The sequence below is a fragment of the Glycine max genome, chromosome 11 (genome assembly GCF_000004515.6).
Source record: "Glycine max cultivar Williams 82 chromosome 11, Glycine_max_v4.0, whole genome shotgun sequence".
In the NCBI taxonomy this organism is placed as follows: Eukaryota; Viridiplantae; Streptophyta; class Magnoliopsida; order Fabales; family Fabaceae; genus Glycine; species Glycine max.
Genome location: NC_038247.2, coordinates 6,786,561 through 6,805,631, shown reverse-complemented (window position 1 = coordinate 6,805,631; position 19,071 = coordinate 6,786,561). Strand labels below are relative to the sequence as shown.

The 19,071-nt window shown below is 31.7% G+C and overlaps 3 protein-coding genes across 4 annotated transcripts; all 3 read left to right on the top strand.

The window, feature by feature from the left end:
- Positions 1 to 1,883: 1,883 nt before the first annotated feature.
- On the top strand, positions 1,884 to 6,735 carry LOC100793730 (auxin-induced protein 5NG4-like). The gene is made up of 7 exons (NM_001255465.3): positions 1,884 to 2,191; positions 3,511 to 3,573; positions 3,661 to 3,777; positions 3,983 to 4,268; positions 4,866 to 5,021; positions 5,836 to 5,987; positions 6,345 to 6,735. The coding sequence occupies exons 1-7, from the start codon at positions 1,989 to 1,991 to the stop codon at positions 6,535 to 6,537; spliced, it is 1,170 nt and encodes a 389-aa protein (NP_001242394.2). The 5' UTR covers positions 1,884 to 1,988; the 3' UTR covers positions 6,538 to 6,735.
- A 1,643-nt stretch (positions 6,736 to 8,378) lies between these two features.
- Positions 8,379 to 12,686, top strand: LOC100793192 (WAT1-related protein At4g19185). Of its 2 annotated transcripts, XM_014763922.3 has the most exons (7): positions 8,379 to 8,666; positions 9,271 to 9,333; positions 9,446 to 9,562; positions 9,734 to 10,019; positions 10,921 to 11,076; positions 11,956 to 12,107; positions 12,323 to 12,686. In XM_014763922.3, the coding sequence occupies exons 1-7, from the start codon at positions 8,476 to 8,478 to the stop codon at positions 12,444 to 12,446; spliced, it is 1,089 nt and encodes a 362-aa protein (XP_014619408.1). In that variant the 5' UTR covers positions 8,379 to 8,475; the 3' UTR covers positions 12,447 to 12,686. The 2 variants fall into 2 exon arrangements, with proteins under 2 accessions (XP_014619408.1, XP_014619409.1); XM_014763923.3 differs by lacking the exon at positions 10,921 to 11,076.
- A 1,442-nt stretch (positions 12,687 to 14,128) lies between these two features.
- On the top strand, positions 14,129 to 19,034 carry LOC100787738 (WAT1-related protein At4g19185). Its single transcript, XM_003538877.5, has 7 exons — positions 14,129 to 14,453; positions 15,018 to 15,080; positions 15,182 to 15,298; positions 15,477 to 15,762; positions 16,368 to 16,523; positions 18,208 to 18,359; positions 18,608 to 19,034. Exons 1-7 carry the CDS (start codon positions 14,254 to 14,256, stop codon positions 18,804 to 18,806), a joined length of 1,173 nt encoding a protein of 390 aa, XP_003538925.1. The 5' UTR covers positions 14,129 to 14,253; the 3' UTR covers positions 18,807 to 19,034.
- Positions 19,035 to 19,071: the final 37 nt, after the last annotated feature.

The window sequence follows — 19,071 nt, the reverse complement described above, 5'->3', positions numbered from 1 at the left end:
TCACAGCACTCTCCCCTACTCTCTGGGTTTCTCGTATTCCCCCACTTGTAGTTTCGCTGCATCTAACGATAATCTTAATACTCAGCAACCTTCAGCAAATCAGAGTTTTGGTCTTCGTGAGATGAACTTTAATTACGTTCACGGTAAGACTAGAATTCAGTTATACATCATTGGTGTCAAATTTACTCGAATTACCGAGATATTCACCAATACTAGGTTCAACTATCAATTTATCCACCATTAGTCTCAAATTTTTATCCACTCAGTTATACAAATAATGAAATTGATATCGAATAGCCGGCATCAATATTTTTGCAATTTGAAACCTAAAAATTTGAACATGTTGGACCTTTCGTGATTTGTAATGATACCCGTTGTGTACATGCTACGCTCATTCCTCTTTTCTGCTCTGATAAATTAAGGAAGTTAAATTGTTCAATCAAACTCTTTGACGAGTGACGACGTGATAAGTTACGGCATTAATAACGTGGTTGTTGTCGTTATGTTAATGCTGTTGCATGATAGATTAAAACTGTTAACAGGAGAAAAATGCTAAAACCCAATTTTAGGGGAAAACATGAAATTTGAAAAAAAAATATCAAACATAATTAACGCTTCTTATTTTTTTTCATTTAAATAACCTTAAAATTTGCACATGTTTCAATTTCTCTCTTTTGACACTACTTTCGCGGTCGTTCTCACATGTTCCCCACATCAATTGATGCGTTGTCAGTCCTTTGTCGTTAATTCTTTCGGTTTCTGACTGTTGGTTGATGTTTTGTGATCAATACCAGGTTTTTTTCTTTCGTTAGTCCCAGCCAGTCCTTTTTTTATTAGTGAAACATTGTTATCATGCCAGATTGTTGGCGTAAAATATGGCTCTTTTATCAAACGAGGAAATTTTTTTAGGCTTTTTACATATATATGATTGTTGACTTTAAATTATTACCGAATTAGAAGTGAAACATTTATTATAATTTATTATTATTATTTTTAACTTACATTTTTTTACAACTTCAGATTTTTTTTTTAATTTATGACTTTAAAATCATATTTTTATTTTATTTTACTACGTTGAAATTGTAAGTTTAATTTATTTTTATATTTTACAATTTTGAAGTCGTATTTTTTTTTCTTTTTTTATGTTTTTTGTTTTAAGATTTTTATTTACTTTTATTTTTTGTTTTGCTTTCAAATTTTTTTAAAATGTAAATAATTTTATTTATTTAATAATAAATAAAATTATTTATGATTTTTTTATAAAATTGAAAGTAAAATAAAAAATACAAGTAAAAATATCTTAAAAAAATAAAAATTTACAACTTCCGTTAAATATATAAAAAATAAATTAAAAAACTTACAACTTCAAAATCATAAAATAAAAAAAATATAATTTTAGAGTTATAAATTAAAAAAAATTAAACTAAAATTATAAAATTTACAACTTCAGAAAAAAAAAATTACCACTTTTAAGGCAACTCTTACAACTTATTTTATTTTTTATAATAATTCTAACAATTTTTCCCAAGAAAACCGTAAAATATTCATACAGAATTTTCACCAGGTAATCATAATCATTGATATATAATGGTGTAATAATAAGATATATTTAGATATAAAAAAACAATAATTTTTAAAACACTATTTTAATAAATAAATAATTTTAAAATAAATTAAAAAATTATATAATATAATATTTATATTTTATAATATTTTAAATAAAAAAAGAAAAAATTTAAGTAATGTATATTAAAAATTAAATTATAAAATAGTATAGATTGAAAAAAAGAAAAGTATATTTAGGAAAAAACGTGAGAAAGTGACTATATGTATTAATTGATTGTTAATATTAAAAACTCTAGGCAGGGTCCACGCCAGATAGTAGGATAAGACTTATTTGTGAAACTCAGAAAATTGATCAAACCAAACCAAAACAAGAATCAAGGAACCAACCAACCACCCCATTTCAGCTCTCTCTGGATATTGTAATGGAAGCAGGTTTAGAATCAATGGGAGTATCAGAGGCTTGGAAGGCTCATGTGGGCATGGCTCTGGTGCAGCTATTCTATGGTGGCTACCATGTCCTAACCAAAGTGGCACTTAATGTTGGGATCAACCAACTAGTTTTCTGCTTTTACCGCGATTTCCTTGCCTTCACTATTGTTGCTCCGCTCGCTTTTTTTCTTGAAAGGCATGCTCTTTTTTCCTCCCTCTTCCTTCAACCATTTCTGATTATATGCTATATTTAATCACAAATCATCTTAGAAAATTTCTAATTGGTTGATCGTGTATAAATTTCTGTTTTTTTTTACTGGTAGTGCATGACTATTAAATTAAAAAGAAAATTATAAAAAGGTCCGTTGTTTTTAATTATTTTTTCTTTCATCCGTTTGTTGCAAAATTTTAAAGATGCGGAACATCTTATATAATATAGAAATAAATATTCCTCGTTGGCATCTTGCCTTCAACTTTGGCAAGTTGATACAAGTTTGGATTTTGAGAAGTCTTTAACCAGTTGGATTGGATGCTCAGACACCTTTGTACGCGGGTCTTCTTTTTGGCACTTAGCAAATGCAGACAATTGGTACAATTCACTGAACATTCTAAGCCGGGTAGTAGCATGGTCCTAATTGTTAAAGATGTAATATAAAACCGTTTTTGTATGTCTTCATCTAAATGGTTAAGTTTTTGGCGAAATAGTTAGGTCATGAATAATTTGGACCTTTCATCTTAAGGGTGTAGTGTAGGGTACGGTACAATCTTACCTCCCTCATTTTTCTAATAAAAAGTTGAATTTGAGTGCAAATTGCGTGATAGGACATGCTAGAGATGCCATATAAAACCATTCATTAGTTTTCATATGAACACGTGCTAGAGATGTACTGTGTGTTTGGTTAACAATTAGAATGGGGCAAATAGACGTTTAACATCAATTTGTGCATGTTTGGTTTGCAGTTGGTAATGCTGTGGCGTACGCATAAAAACAAAATGAACGCAAAAACAAGGGTCTTAATCCGTTGACAAAATTACTTTTGCCTCAAACGTAATTTTGCAACAGATTCCCAAACATGCTCAAAATCTTGCTTCCCACTTTCATGCTTTGGAAAGTGTGAACTCCTGTTTGCAGTGATGCAAATGGTTCCCAAACACACCTGTAATAGTTGCTTCATCATACTAATTTTATGAAAATGTACACTTGAGTTTATTGATCACTTTTTCTTCCTACTAATTGGCTTATCCTTGTTTGAGGTATATAATCGTCATCTAAAATCTTGTTTTAGAAATGTGCTACTTATGCTTGTTTGTTGCTATGGTAATGGTTCCAGAGACCTGGCTTATTGTATAAGATGATGACCTGCTTTGCACATTTAACTGGATTACACAGTCAAACTTTAGAAGTGGAATTTTAACCATAAACTTTTCTGTGCTCTTTTATGAGTTGTGCTGTTCTTCTCTTTATTTCGGATGTGCTAGTATCCTAATTATACATTTTTACCTTTCTGGCTGTAGACGGACTAGACCACCCATTACCAAGAAGCTACTGATGTCATTCTTCTTTCTTGGATTGACTGGGTAAGATTTCTTGCTATAGTCACTTATTTCCCATTTTCGTGATTTTTTAATGCATACTCTAATTTTTTCTTCATGATTCATGATCAGGATATTTGGCAACCAGCTTTTGTTTCTTATTGGTTTAAGTTATACTAATCCAACTTATGCTGCTGCTGTACAGCCAGCCATTCCAGTCTTTACATTTCTGTTTACTGTGATCATGGGGTCAGTTTCACTCTTATCCATTTCTTCTTGAGTATTTTAAATGTCTATACTATTATATAAAATTTATTTATTAATCATTAATTCATCTTTTTTCTAGAACACAGAGACACAAATGCACAATCATTGGAAATGTGGATATTCTTGAAATTATTCAGACACACCAGGACATAAAATAATGTGTTGCTTAATAAATTTACTCTTGCAGCATAGAAAAAGTGAACTTGCTCAGATATGAAGGTGTGGCAAAGGTTGGAGGAACGCTTATTTGTGTTTCAGGTGCCATATTAATGGTTTTCTATCGTGGTCCAGCTTTGATAGGAGATACAGAAATGGATCAAGTTGCACAAATTAAAATAAGTGCTAGAGGCCAGCCAGAGGCTTCTCGATGGTTAATCAATGGTTTACTTGATCTTGGATTTGACAATTTTCAGCTTGGGGTTATTTTCTTGATAGGGAACTGCATCTGTATGGCTGCTTTTCTAGCCATTCAGGTATCTACTCTACATTTTTGTTATGTTCATTAAGGGAAAAAGTGATCTGTATCACTGCTTCCTCTATTACCCATTTACTAAGCTCCTGCTTCTATGTATTATTGACATGGGAGGTTGAAATGACTCTATTAGTTCTTATTTGGAATTCTCCTTTCCCCACCAATTATGATGATTTACATCAAGATTTACTTTAACGGTTTCTCATTGAGTCTTCTTAGGTATTCCTCTACCTCAAATTATGGGGGAAAGTAGGGTGAGGGCAGATAAGTTGTAATATATTGATTATGCATCCTAAAAACAAAAACCTTCAGAGCACACTTTGTAAACTCTTGCTTTTGTTCCCATTTCCCTCCATTCAGAATACACTCTTTATAAATCACACACTTTGATATTGGACAACTTCACAAAGCTTTCACATTTTTCTTTCAATTCTTTGGATTAATATCATTTTGTATTTGTTATCACATGAAATTACTTATTGCCAGAAGCACCAATCTTAACATTAGGTCGTTTTATTAACTGATTTGTTGTGATCTTTGGTTCTTTTATTTGTGAGATTGTTGGCATATTTAATTTATTGCCATTCATTATTTTCAGGCACCATTATTAAAAGAGTATCCTGCAAATCTGTCTGTCACAGCATATTCATTCTTCTTTGGAGTTGCACTGATGGTGGTTGCATCATTATTCATGGTTAATGAGCCAACTGACTGGATTTTGACACAATCAGAAATACTAGCCGTTGTATATGCTGTGAGTCACTGCAATTTTTTACTTCATGCAACCGTATGTGTTTTCTTCTAAACCCTTTGTTTATTGTCTTGTGCAGTTGACAATATCTCAGACATGACACATCACAAACTTCATGCCATCATTCAAATATAATTATAGAAATTACTTTTTTCTACTTTTTTTTATGTCTGATATAAGTTTGAAATTTCAATTCTTGTGTCTATTTTGATTTACTAACATGTAGGTATTAAATAAAAGAAGCAAGCAAAGAACAAATTTTGAGATTAGATGAAAACAGATGTTTGTGTTGCATCTTCTAACTTTAGTTCTGTATTGCTAATATTTTTTTAGCCACTCTCACGCCTAGATGTTTAGAAAAAAGAGGAGAAAATTGTGTCCTAGTTTCTGTATAGCGACCAAGCTAGTTTGATCTCATCTGTATGAATCACATAGATAGGCTTTCCTAATAAACTCAACTTGGCAATTGACCTTATCGGCAAAAGCCACAATACTGCTTCTACCTCGCAGTAGCAATAGTTGAAACTTGAGAATAAGGCGGGATCTTGCTGTGATATTCAGCAATTTGTTCTATCTGGTGAAGCATGATTGATAAATGGAGGGCAAAAATGACTTACTGTCTGACACCAAAGACAAAGATCACGTCAATGTGTCACTGAAAATTGTATTTAAGTAATAGAGAAATGCAAACTACAGAAAAGATTGAAAGTTTATGTTGAGTTCCTACACAGATTTTAATTGATTCACCTTCTAATGGATTATTTGGTGGATTATTAACATGTAGATTTTGACAAAAAAAATATCCTTATTTGTTCAGGGAACTATTGCATCTGCCCTTAACTATGGAATCGTTACATGGAGCAATAAGATCTTGGGGCCAGCTTTGGTTGCCCTTTACAATCCACTTCAACCTGCATTTTCTGCCTTCCTGTCCCAAATTTTCCTTGGCACCCCAATTTACTTGGGAAGGTATAGCTCTCCTACCACTTCAAGTTATTGATGCATTATTTTCTAACTTGATCGCTACTCACCAACTTTAAAGGGTAAAACATTAAAAAAAAAGGAATAAATAATATATATACATTGACGGTATAAAGATTTTTTACACCGTCATTCAATGTTTGTTGACTTTACACCAAAGTTGGTTTCTGATTGGTTGAGTACATTGATAAGAAGTGAAAATAGAAGAATTGAAAGCTTAATAAAATGTCTTATCTAGTTGAACTTATAAAAGTTTCACCTTTTCTATAGTATTGCATTATGATATTATTGTATTTAGAAGCTTATTATTATTTTTATATTTTTATCCATGTGATGTGATGATAGCATCCTAGGGGGATCTTTAATCGTTGCCGGCCTATATATAGTTACTTGGGCATCTTACAAAGAAAGACAGAAAAGTTTTGGAGTTACTCCTAATGGCTCTTGGGTCACTGAACCACTTATTCATGAAAAGAGTGCATACCAGAAGATTGCGGGGTCCTCCAGCGTATCCTCAAACCCAAACTCATCAGATTAACAAAATGAGTTATAGAATGCAATGCGTCGTGCAAAATTGGTCTCATGGTTCTTCAATCTGTTGTTATAATTTTAAATGGTAGGTCTGTATTTGATCATGTAAATGTGAAATCTTGTTCAAGGACTAATTGTCAATGTAAAATGTAACGTTTAGTTTGAAATTTGAAATATGATAGTTATATCTTGACAATTTTGAAATGCAAATTTTTGTCCCCCCGACTAGCTGGATACATCCTCTGAAATTTGATGATTATAGTGTTGGAACTTGGAAGAATGGCCATCAAAAGTCAAATATGATATAGTCAACAATGCTTCTGGTAAACATAGACTACCATTCATTCAGTTGAGAACAATAACTAATAATATTGCTAATAGCCTAATATAGTAGTATGTCATAACAACGGTTTCCCCCCATTTTTAATGTGTTTTCACATTAAATCTTGCGATGCTGTTTTTTCTTCCCCATGAAAACCACTTTATTTAAAAAAGAAATTCACTTTTAAAATTGTAATGTGTTTAAGTTTTAGGATTTTTTTTCTTCTAAAAAATCATATTTCTGATTATTAATAAAACTGCAATTATTTATAACTACTTTTTAAAGTAGAGTGCTTATAAATGTAAAATAAGAAATAACTTTGAGTTTAATGTCAACATAAAATAATAGTTTTATTACCATTTAAATTACTTTAAGATAATTATTTTAAAAATTAACAAACTCACCGTTTGAAAAACATATTATTAGATAATTGTTAAAAATGATATAAAAATGAAAAACATATTATTAGATAATTGTTAAAAATGAAGACTTTTCAATGATCCATTAAACAATAATATCTAGATTAGGAAAATGTCTTCAAGCAATATTTTAAACAATAAAATATTATTTTTATTTTATTTTTTGCATTTGATATTATTATTTAAAAGTCAAATGATAATAAACAAGAAAAAATATTTTATTAAAATTATTATGAAAATTAATTAAAGAAATTTAATTTTACGTTAATACTTTAAATGTTAATGTAATTTCAAACAAATTATTTATTATTTTAGAGATTTCTTGAAAAGCAAAAGTTATTGTAATTAATGTATTCTATTTTTAACATTAGATTATATTACTCAATGCTTATAAATTTCAGTTATTGAAAAATCTTCAAAAATATACTACATTTAATCTTTCACAGAAAACTTGTGACCTTAACTAACTGTTGTCATATTTAAAATATTTTGAATATTAAAATATTAATAAAAATATTTAACTTTAATTTGAAATATGTTATTGTAATGCAATATTTTTTTGACTAATTTTGGTTCATTTTTTGTTTTTATAACATGTTGAATTAATTGTATTTTTTAAGTTTTATGTCCAATAAATAAGAATAATTTTTTTCTTCATATTTTATACTTATTATCTCTGTTTTTTTAATAAAAAATTTAAAATATATTGGATATTTTTTGCAATTTATTTATTTATTCATTATACATTCTTCAGAGAAAATATTTATACTTTTTATCATATTATTTATATATTAAAATATAAATTATAATTTAATTAATTATTATTTTTGTTTGTGACTGTGATATTTATACGAAATATTTATCCATTTTATTGGTAATTAATCTTTTGTTAAAAAAGACAATAATTATCTTTAATGAAATCTGTTATCCTAATTATATTTTTCTTATCTAAACTCAATAAAAGACAATACTTGTTTGAAGAGAGAATCCAATTTTACTAATAGCGTTGGTAAGTAATTAAAATTAAATATTACGGTTCACAGCCAATATAAAAAGGTGCATGTATCGGAGGGATAAAAGGTTTAGTATGCTAGCTAGAGTCCTCCACGTCACATACTAGGATAATCCATAAGATTGATCAAAACAAAAGCCAATTATCAAACCCCGCCGAACCAAAAGCAAAGTGCATATTTGAGTGAGTTTTATGGCAGAATCAATGGGGGGTGACACATGGAAGGCCCATGTGAGCATGGCATTGGCCCAGTTATTCTATGGTGGCTATACTGTAATCACTAAAGTGGCCCTTAATGTTGGGGTCAACCATCTAGTTTTCTGCTTCTACCGGAATTTCCTTGCCTTCTTTATTCTTGCTCCCCTCGCTTTTTTTATTGAAAGGCATGCTCTTTTTTACCTTTATCTAAGCTCGTGCTAGAGCTGTAATAGTTGGTTCAAGATATTCAGCCTGTTTGTTTCAGTTTATTTTTTAATAAAATAAACTATTGTTTTAGTTTTCTTATAAGATATGTTTGTCTAAATTACTTTTACAATAGTTTTATATTTTTTTAACAAACAAATTCTATCCGTTTCTTAAATATGCTAGCGTTTTTTTTTTTGAATTACTATTGTATGAAAATAAACAACACTTTTGTTTATTAATCGCTTTTTTCTTCCTGCTAATTTACTGATATATCATTGGCTTATCTTTGTTTGAGGTACTTAATAATTATCATCTGAAAAATCTGGTTACAGAAATGTTCTACACATCTACTCATACTTGTTTGTTGATAATGGTTCCAGATACCTGACAGCCTGACTTATCGTATACAATGAATCAATAATGACCTGCTTTGCACATTTTAACTGAGTTATACATTCAAACTTTAGAAGTGGAATTTTAACATGAAACTTTTTTGTTCCCTCTTATGAGTTGTGATTTTCTTCTCTTCATTTCTGATATGTGATTATCCTAATTATACATTTTTACCATGCTGCCCTGTAGACGGACTAGACCACCCATTACCAAGAAGCTACTGATGTCATTCTTCTTTCTTGGATTGACAGGGTAAGATTTCTTGCTATAGTCACTTATTTCCTATTTTCGTGATACATGATATGAATGGGATAATATTTTATTGATGCATATTATATTTTTTTTCTTTATGATTCATGACCAGGATATTTGGCAACCAGCTTTTGTTTCTTATTGGTTTAAGTTATACTAATCCAACTTATGCTGCTGCTGCACAGCCAGCTATTCCAGTCTTTACATTTCTGTTAACTGTGATGATGGGGTCAGTTTCACTCTTATCCATTTCTACTCGAGTGTTTTATGAATGTGTATATTAATTTATAAAATTTATTTGTTTATCATTAATTCATCTTTTCTCTAGAACAAATAGGCACATATGCACAATCATAATAGACATGAAATGATGTGTTGGTTAATAAACTTATTCATGCAGCATAGAAAGAGTGAACTTGCTCAGATATGAAGGTCTGGCAAAGGTTGGAGGAACTCTTATCTGTGTTTCTGGTGCTATGTTGATGGTTTTGTATCGTGGTCCAGCTTTGATAGGAGATAAAGAAATGGATCATGTTCTACAAATTAAAAGAGGTGCCAGAGGTCAGCCAGAGCCCTCTGGATGGTTAATCAGTGGTTTACTGAATCTTGGATTTGACCATTTTCAGCTTGGGGTTATGTCCTTGATAGCAAACTGCTGCTGCATGACTGCTTTTCTAGCTATTCAGGTATCTACACCTTTGTTATGTTCATTGAAGGACATTTTTTAAAATAAAAATCCATTAAATGACTGTTGATTATAGGATGAAGCAAAAAAAAATGATCAGTCTCACTTCTTGCCTCTATTATCCATTGATGAGTGCTAACAACACACTCTTTGTCACATCTTTCTATTGATTAAAATTTATTAAAAAATAGAATGGTCATTAAGTGAGAAGTGAGACCCATCAAAATTTACAATTTCTAATAAACTTCAACCAATAATAGAGTGTGTTAGAGAATGTGTTGCTAATATTTTTCATTACCCATTTACTAAGCCCTGCTTGTATTTATTATAGGTCTAGGGGGCTGGAATGGCTCTAATATTTCTTATTTGGATCTTTCCACAACAATTATGATGATTTACGTCATTCTCTTCTTTAATGGTTTCTCATTGAGTCTCCTCATGTATTCCTCTACACCCTAAATTGGGGGGGGTATGGGCAGATCAGTTGTAATTTATTAATTTATGCATACTAAGAACAAAAACATTTGGAACACACTCTTCATAAACTCAGTCACTTATGCTCTCATTCTACTGGTGCTGGTGCTGGTGCTGGAATTAGCGTTATTGTCAGTACTAATGTTGGTCGTGATGCTGGTGCTCATTCTAGTGCTAATGGTAGTACTGGTGCTGGTACTTCACATAGCATTCACATTTTTATTTTGATTAAACCAATCCTTTTGAACTTGTTATCACGTTAAATGACTTATTGCCCGAAGCCCCAATCTTAACCTGGTATTGATTAGTTTTTGTTCAGTGTTCACTTCTCAACTTTTGTTAACTGATTTGTTGTGATTTGCGATCTTTCGCTCTTTAATTTGTGAGAATGTTGGCATGTTTAATTTATTACCATTGGTTATTTTCAGGCACCATTATTAAAAAAGTATCCTGCCAATCTATCTGTCACAGCGTATTCATTCTTCTTTGGAGTTGTACTGACGTTGATTGTATCATTGTTCATGGTTAATGAGTCAACTAACTGGATTTTGAAGCAATCAGAAATACTAGCCGTTGTATACGCTGTGAGTCACTAGAATTTTAAATCAATCTCCAATCTCTTGAACCCTCATTAGTCATTGCCGACAATTTGATCCATTTTACTTCGTGAAATCATTTGTGTTTATTGTCTTGTGCAGTTGACAATGCTCACACATGACACATGACACATCACAAATTTTTAGTCACTGTCATGCCTAGCAGTTTAAAAGAAAAGGAGAAATTTTAGATCAAATTCTTTATATTCCCCCCTCCCCTCCAAATTCTGCAACATATTCTTGATGGGGGATTTTATTGTGGAAATAATAATCCAATTTTAGTTGTTTAATTTGAAAACTTGATATAAAGAACTTGGTGGAAGTTTCATCGTAAAAATTAGCCACAAAATCACTAAAGTAGTTTCTGTAAAGCATTTACACGAACATGTGTCCTAGTTTCGTCATAGATAGAAACCAAGCTAGTGTCCTCGTATCACTCCATTGCTGCCATTGTACACCAAAAAAAGAAGAAAGATAGGCTTACCTAGTCAACTTTATCGGCATAAGCCAAAATACTGCTTCTACCTGGCAGTAGCAATAGTGAGACTTGAGAATAAGATGAGATTTTGCTGTGATGTTCAGCAATTTGTTCTGTCTGGTGAAGCAGGATTGTTAAATGGAGGCCAAAAATGACTTGCTGTGTAACACAGAAGTCAAAGAGGACGTCAATGAGTCCCTGAATAACAGTGAAATGCAAACTACTGAAGTAAAGCAACAAGTGTTTTTTATTTTAAGGCCGGAAAAGATTGAAAGTATTCTATTTTGAGTTCTTACACATTTTTTAATTTATTCATCTTCTAATGGGTGATTTTGATGGATTTATTAACATTTAGATTTTTCACAAAGCAAAATTCCTTATTTGTTCAGGGAAGTATTACATCTGCCCTAAACTATGGACTCCTTATATGGAGCAATAAGATCTTGGGGCCAACTTTGGTTGCCCTTTACTATCCACTTCAACCTGCGTTTTCTGTCATTCTGTCCCAAATTTTCCTTGGCACTCCAATTTACTTGGGAAGGTATAGCTCCTAGAACTTAAAGTTATTGATGCATTCTTTTCTACATCCACTTCATTTTTTGGAACAATTTGACTAGTTAGTTCTTAATATATAAAATGCCTTGTCTAGTTGAACTTAACGAAGTTCCATATGTTTCTGTAGCATTGCATTCTGACATTATTGTATTTAGAAGCTTATTGTTATTATTCTTATTTATTTCATCCATGTGATGATAGCATCCTAGGGGGATCTTTAATCGTTGCCGGTCTATATATAGTTACTTGGGCATCTTATAGAGAAAGACAATCAACTCTTGGAGTTACTGCTCATGCATCTTCGGTCTCTGAACCACTCATTTAAGAATTAAGTGCTTACCAGAGCTGTCACATTTTTTCGGGGTCCTCCAGCGTATCCTCAAACCCAAACTCATTAAATTGGTCTCATCATGATTCTTGAATCAGTTATTGGTAGGTCTGCATTTGATCATGTAAATGTGAAATGTTGTCTGAGGACAGACTGCCAATGCAAAATGTAGGGTTACATCTGAATTTTGAATTATGATACTTATATATCTTCAAAACTATATCTTAATTTTTTAAATGCAATTTGTTGTCCATCGGCTAGATATATCCTCTGAAATATAAGTTCTTAGGATTACTAACTCACTATTTTTTTTTTTTAACTTGACAACGAGATATATTATACATTTTAAATTCTAATATTATTCAAAAAAATATGTATAATATTATTTATGTCATATGTTGACTTAACAACCATGTTGGTTTAGTGGTAAGCTATTGTGCTAAAGACACCAATGTTCTCGTTTGATCCATGGGAAGTGAATTTTTGCTATTTTCTGCTAAAAAATAGTGGGAGACCTTGGGGCTTGGAACTAGTTTAATCCATTTTTTGGCTGGTTTGATGACCGATTTTTTGTATTGACGGATAATAACAAGTAAGGGGTGTTTACTTGTGTTTTTATTTCCTATTTTTTTTCTATATAAATATTTGAAAATAGAAAACAGATGGAAAACAAATTAACAATTTTGAAATTAGAAAATTAATGAAATAGAAGTGAAAACAGGAAAATAAAAGTTATTCACAAACATGAGATGAATTTAAGTTTTGATCAAACTAACGAATCTAATTTTCTCTTTTAAGTTTGATTATTATTTTTTATATAAAACACATGTATGTTTCACTATAAACATATCTCAGATTTAAATTCACATTATCTTATTTTCTCTTCAATATATTTAGGATTCAAATTCAAAGCTGAAATAATTATTTCATCTCCTGCTCAATGCACTTGATAATTTTCTAAGACTAATCAAAATATATTATACATTTTAAATTCTAATATTATCCAAAATTAGTCTTTAGATTCTTAAATCTAATACTAATATCTAAAATAGCAGACTGATTAATATTGTACAATTAAAATCTAATTAAGTAAAGAATCACCTAAAAGAGAATTTCCATCGTATTAATTTCTATCATGATATTCTATATAATTTCTCATTAAAATCTAAATCTGACATTTATAATCATCACACTCAGTATCCGATTAAGAAAAAGAAAGATTTAATTAGGATTTCATTCTACATAAACCTATGTTATCTAAATCCGTTTATTATTAGTTTTCTAAAATTCTCTATTTGCTAATTAAATTCAGATTTGAAAATTTGATTCTAGATTGTTATTACTGATTATGGATCCCTAACTTAATTAGTAAAAATTGCAAATTTGTTTAAAAATTAAAATTTTCACTATCTGTTTGACTTGTTATGCATTAAATCTTCAGAATTAAATTCTTTGACTGATAATTAATCTCATAATTTTTAAAAAAATCAAAACTTATAAAAATCCCTCACTGTTTTCTTTCCCCCAAAACTGAATACCTCGTACCTTGAAGTCCCATGTAAGAACAATTTTGTAGAGAAAGACTACTCTTTTACAGTTTACAGTTTATTCACAATCTATCCTTCAAAATTTCAACACAATTTACTATTAAAACTATTTATATATTTATTTTGTTTGTGGCTTCCAAACTAAGCATAAGGTTGTTGCCTTGTTGGCATCACTGTTTCAACGAACGAACGATAACCAACCACACCATTTGGTGTTTTTGAAGGTGTAGCAGTTGTTGTGTTGCAGATAGATTCCAATGGCAGCAGTGACAGTGGCAGTGGGAGGAGACATATGGAAGGCCCATGTAGCCATGGCGTTTGTTCAGCTATTCAATGGAGGTTACCATGTCATCACCAAAGTGGCCCTTAATGTTGGCATCAACCAGTTAGTCTTCTGTGTCTTCCGTGATCTCCTTGCCCTTTCCATCCTCGCACCCCTCGCTTATGTCCGTGAAAAGTATGCTCCTTTTTCCCTCTTGTTCTTTTTTTTCTCTCCTTTGGATGCAATTGAAAGGGATTCCTCCCTCACACCTTCGCCTTTGGCTTTCACCATTTTTTTTTATTGATTCCCCTTTTATAAAGGTGGAATGTTGTGGATTCATTTCCATTTGGTTCTAGGAGACTTTAATCTGTTGGAATTGGATGCTTAAATACCTTTTTTTGTTGCACAATTTTGTTGGTTGGTGATGTTTGCAACACTCTATAAGTCTATGTTTTCGTGATTTACATTGGTTTGTTGAGGTATTTAATTTAATTATATTTTTAAATATGGTTCTAGAAATGCTGATGTGTGTTTGTGGCTAATGAATGGTGTTCCAGAGTTCCATTATTATTATAACATAAGAGAATGGTTGCTAATTTTGATTATGGGAGTAGCAGCATATATTCCTGCTCTGTAGAATTTTAACTTGCAACTTTTTTTGTTCCCTCTTATGTTTTGTCATATTATTCCCTTCCCTCTTTCTCTCTCTCTCTCTCTCTCAATTGAATGGATATCTTAATCATACCATGTTGACTGTAGACGGATTCGACCACCCACTACTAAGAACCTCCTGATTTCATTCTTCTTTCTTGGATTAACTGGGTGAGGCTCTTGATACTACTTATTTCCTATTTCCACTACATATGAAAGATACAGTGTTTTATTGATGCATGAGGTAACGTTACTTCTTGATTCATGATCAGGATATTTGGCAACCAGCTTTTGTTTCTTATTGGTTTAAGCTATACTAATCCAACTTATGCGGCTGCCATACAGCCATCCATTCCAGTCTTTACCTTTCTGTTGGCTGTAATGATGGGGTCAGTTTCATTTCACTTGTATCATTTATCAATTTCAAGTTGTATGTGCGTGCATCCTAGAACTCAAAAACACAAAGGCATGCACTCACTTGCAGTGCAGAAATGTGTATATTAATAAACTTATTCAGATACACTGGGACATACAGTAATCTGTATCTGTATAAACCTTTTCATGCAGTACAGAAAGAGTGAACTTACTCAGATATGATGGTCTGGCAAAAGTTGGAGGAACTATTATCTGTGTCTCTGGTGCCATATTTATGGTTTTGTATCGTGGTCCAGCTTTGATAGGATATGCCGAACTCGGTCATGTAACACAAAATGAAATAAGTGCCAGAGGTCAGCCAGAGCCATCTGGATGGTTAATTGGTGGCTTACAGAACCTTGGGTTTGACAATTTTCATCTTGGAGTTTTGTGCTTGATAGGGAACTGCATTTGCATGGCTGCATTTCTAGCCATTCAGGTATGTATCTTTTTGTCATATGCATTAAGTGACTACCCATTTAGTGATCAATGTCACATTTTGCCTGTTACCCATTTACTATGGCCAACTTCTATGTGCCATTCACCTGGGAGGCTGGAATGACTGAACGTTCTTGCTTATTAGGAATCATCCTTTTCACTTACCCCAATGATAAAAAGCTTGTGATGCTGTTTCAGTTCTCGACACTCCAACTTCACCTTTGTCTCATGATTTAGATTGAAGAGTGTAGACCTTAGCTGTAATTTCCTAATTGCTTCTATCGTAAACACTTCTTGCATATCCTAATTCTTTCAATGAACATGTTTCACTTCCCTCCAAACACACTCGACACTCGTAATAAACATACATACATACTTGGATAGGATGATTTCTCCATGCTTGTTATCACAGTAAATGACATTGTCACAAGCATCATTCTTCTTAAGTCTTAATTAACATCAGGTCATTACTCATTCCAAATATCTTCATTGATCAGATTAGTAGTTCTTATTCCTAAACTTAACCAATTCATTCGTTGTTATCTTAGGTTGTTTAATATGTGAAATTTTTATTGTGTTGAATTTATTGCCATTAATTGTTTTCAGGCATCGGTATTAAAAAAATATCCTGCAAACCTATCTGTCACAGCGTGTTCATACTTCTTTGGAGCTTTACTGATGGTGACAGTATCATTATTCATGACTACTGAGTCAACTGACTGGAGTTTAACGTCATCAGAAATACTTGCTGTTATTTATGCTGTGAGTCACTAGAAATTTTAACCTATCTTCAGTCTCAAAAGTCCTTATTAGTTATTGCTGATGATTTTGGTCTACTTACTACATTGAATTATTGGAGCTGTCATCTAAACTTGACCCATTTTTATTGTTTGCATTTTTAAAATTCAACACATCAGTGATCCATTATTGACTGTTGTCTGTTTGATAAAGGAAAGCATTCTCACTTTGTTGAAGTGGGAGTCAATGTCGTAATGGCTCTACTTTGTTAACCAAATTTTTCAATGATTTGGGGCACTACTATTAGTATTATGGAATGTGGAAAATTTTGGAACAAAAGGTTGTTTCTTATATGTGATTAGAGGTGGCGTGTGAATCTCCCTCAAAAGTTTTTTAAAATTATAAGAGTTTATAAAGATTTTTTTTTATTTCTTTAGTACAGCCGCCTTGAAATGCTAAAAATGTTCTGTTTTAGCTTGCCATTGCATGTGGTTTTACAAAGTTATCTTAGTTTTGGGTTTTAATTTTGGATTTTATTTTGATACAAGTTTAACTATTTTTCAAAATTATTTGGTGTCACTTGTTTAAAAATTGTTAAAAAGGTTTCACAGGAAGAAAAACCTTTGTTTGGCATTATAAAGAGTTTTACACTGACAATGGATTATATTTACTCTATTCAACTTTAGTTTTTAATTTCAATTCTAAATCTATTTCTGTTGTAACTTGTAACTCATCTGCTACCTTCAGCGAACAATACTTGTGCTTATTCTATGTTACATTTGATGATTGATGGGAATATTTAACTTCTTAAGTATTCCTCAATTTGTTTTATACTTTTACTAATTGTGAATTAAAGCAGTTCAAATATTTGTTCATATTTTGTTAATTCATATTAAAAACCTTTTTTATTGACATCTTGTACAGTTGATATTGGCTCAAACGTGAGGCATCACAAATATTGTGCCATTGTTCATATATAATAATCAGTGCTACTTTATGCTATTTTATGTGTCTAATCTAAACTTGAAATTTTGGTTCTGGAGTCTTTGTTAAGTTACTAACATGTAGGTATTAATCGAAAAGCAAAGAATAAATATTCAGGGATTAGATGAGGACAAATGTTTGTGATGTATATGTGCTGATTATTGTTCTGTTTTTGTAATGATTTTTAGCTACTGTCATGCATGACAGTGTTAAAAGAAATCCACAAATCTGTAAGACATGTTCTAGTTTACTTCTTGAAATTTGTATGAACTATAGAAAGGCCACCATTTGTTACCTAAGCAACTAAAGTTGCCGTGTGGCCTTCCAGCATAAAGTCATAAACCACAAAACTGTTTTTACCTAGGGGCAGCAGTAGTTGAGAATAAGATGGATTTTGCTGTTATGGTTCAACGATTTGCTCTGTTTAGTGAAGCAACTGTTAATGGAGGGTAAGAATGACTTGCAATCATACACTGAAGTACAAGAGGACATAAATATGTCATTGAAAATTGTATTTAGGTAATATGCTGGTAGGTGGTCAACAGAGGAAGGAAAACTACTGGAGTAAAGCAAAGAGTTTTTTTGTTTTTTTAAATGTTAAAACTTGAAATGATTGAAATATCCTATGTCCTTACAAATGTTTTAATAGATTTATCTTCTAGTAGATTATTTTGGTAGTTTTGTAACATGTAGATTTTGCCAAATATTTTCCTTATTTGTTCAGGGAAGTATTGCATCTGCCCTTAACTATGGACTCATTACATGGTGCAACAAGATCATAGGGCCAGCCATGGTTGCCCTTTACAATCCGCTTCAACCTGCGTTTTCTGCCATCCTGTCCCAAATTTTCCTTGGAAGTCCAATTTACTTGGGAAGGTAAAACTCCTATTATTGTTTCCAGTTGTTGATGCATTTCTATTCTAACTTCAAGTGACTACAATCGTACTCACCAAGAATTTGTTTTAAAAGAGAAAAAACTGCAATCCACCCCTTTTGGTTTTCGAACAAGTTATGTAGTGAGCTTAATGAAGTTCCTCCTCTTTCTTAAGCATGGCAGTTTGAAATTAATTTAGAAGTTTCTTATTAATCTTTTTTTGTTTCTTTTTACATCCATGTGAGGGCAGCATCATAGGAGGATCTTTTATCATTGCCGGTCTATATATGGTTACTTGGGCATCTTCTAGAGAAAGACAGGCAACTGTTGGAGTTACTCCTCATAGCTCTTGGGTCTCTGAACCACTTATTCATGAAAGAAGTGCACACCAGAGAGGTCTTGTTTTTTCGGTGTCCGCTAGCGTATCCCCAAAATCATCATCAGATTAAGGAAATGAGTTATTAGATGCCATTCAATTGTAAAAATTGGTCTCATGATTCTCAAATCTGTTTCTTCTATACTTTCAATAGGTAAATCTGTATTTGTGTTTGATCATGTCAATGTATTTCGGGACAAACTCTGAATGTTGTCATGTTATATCTGAATTTTTAAATACAATGTGTTGTATCTGAATTTGGAGAGCAATTTTGTAATGTGAGTCTATATATTTTTTGTTCCTTCTCTTCCTGGAATTGTGATATAGCCCTCATACTT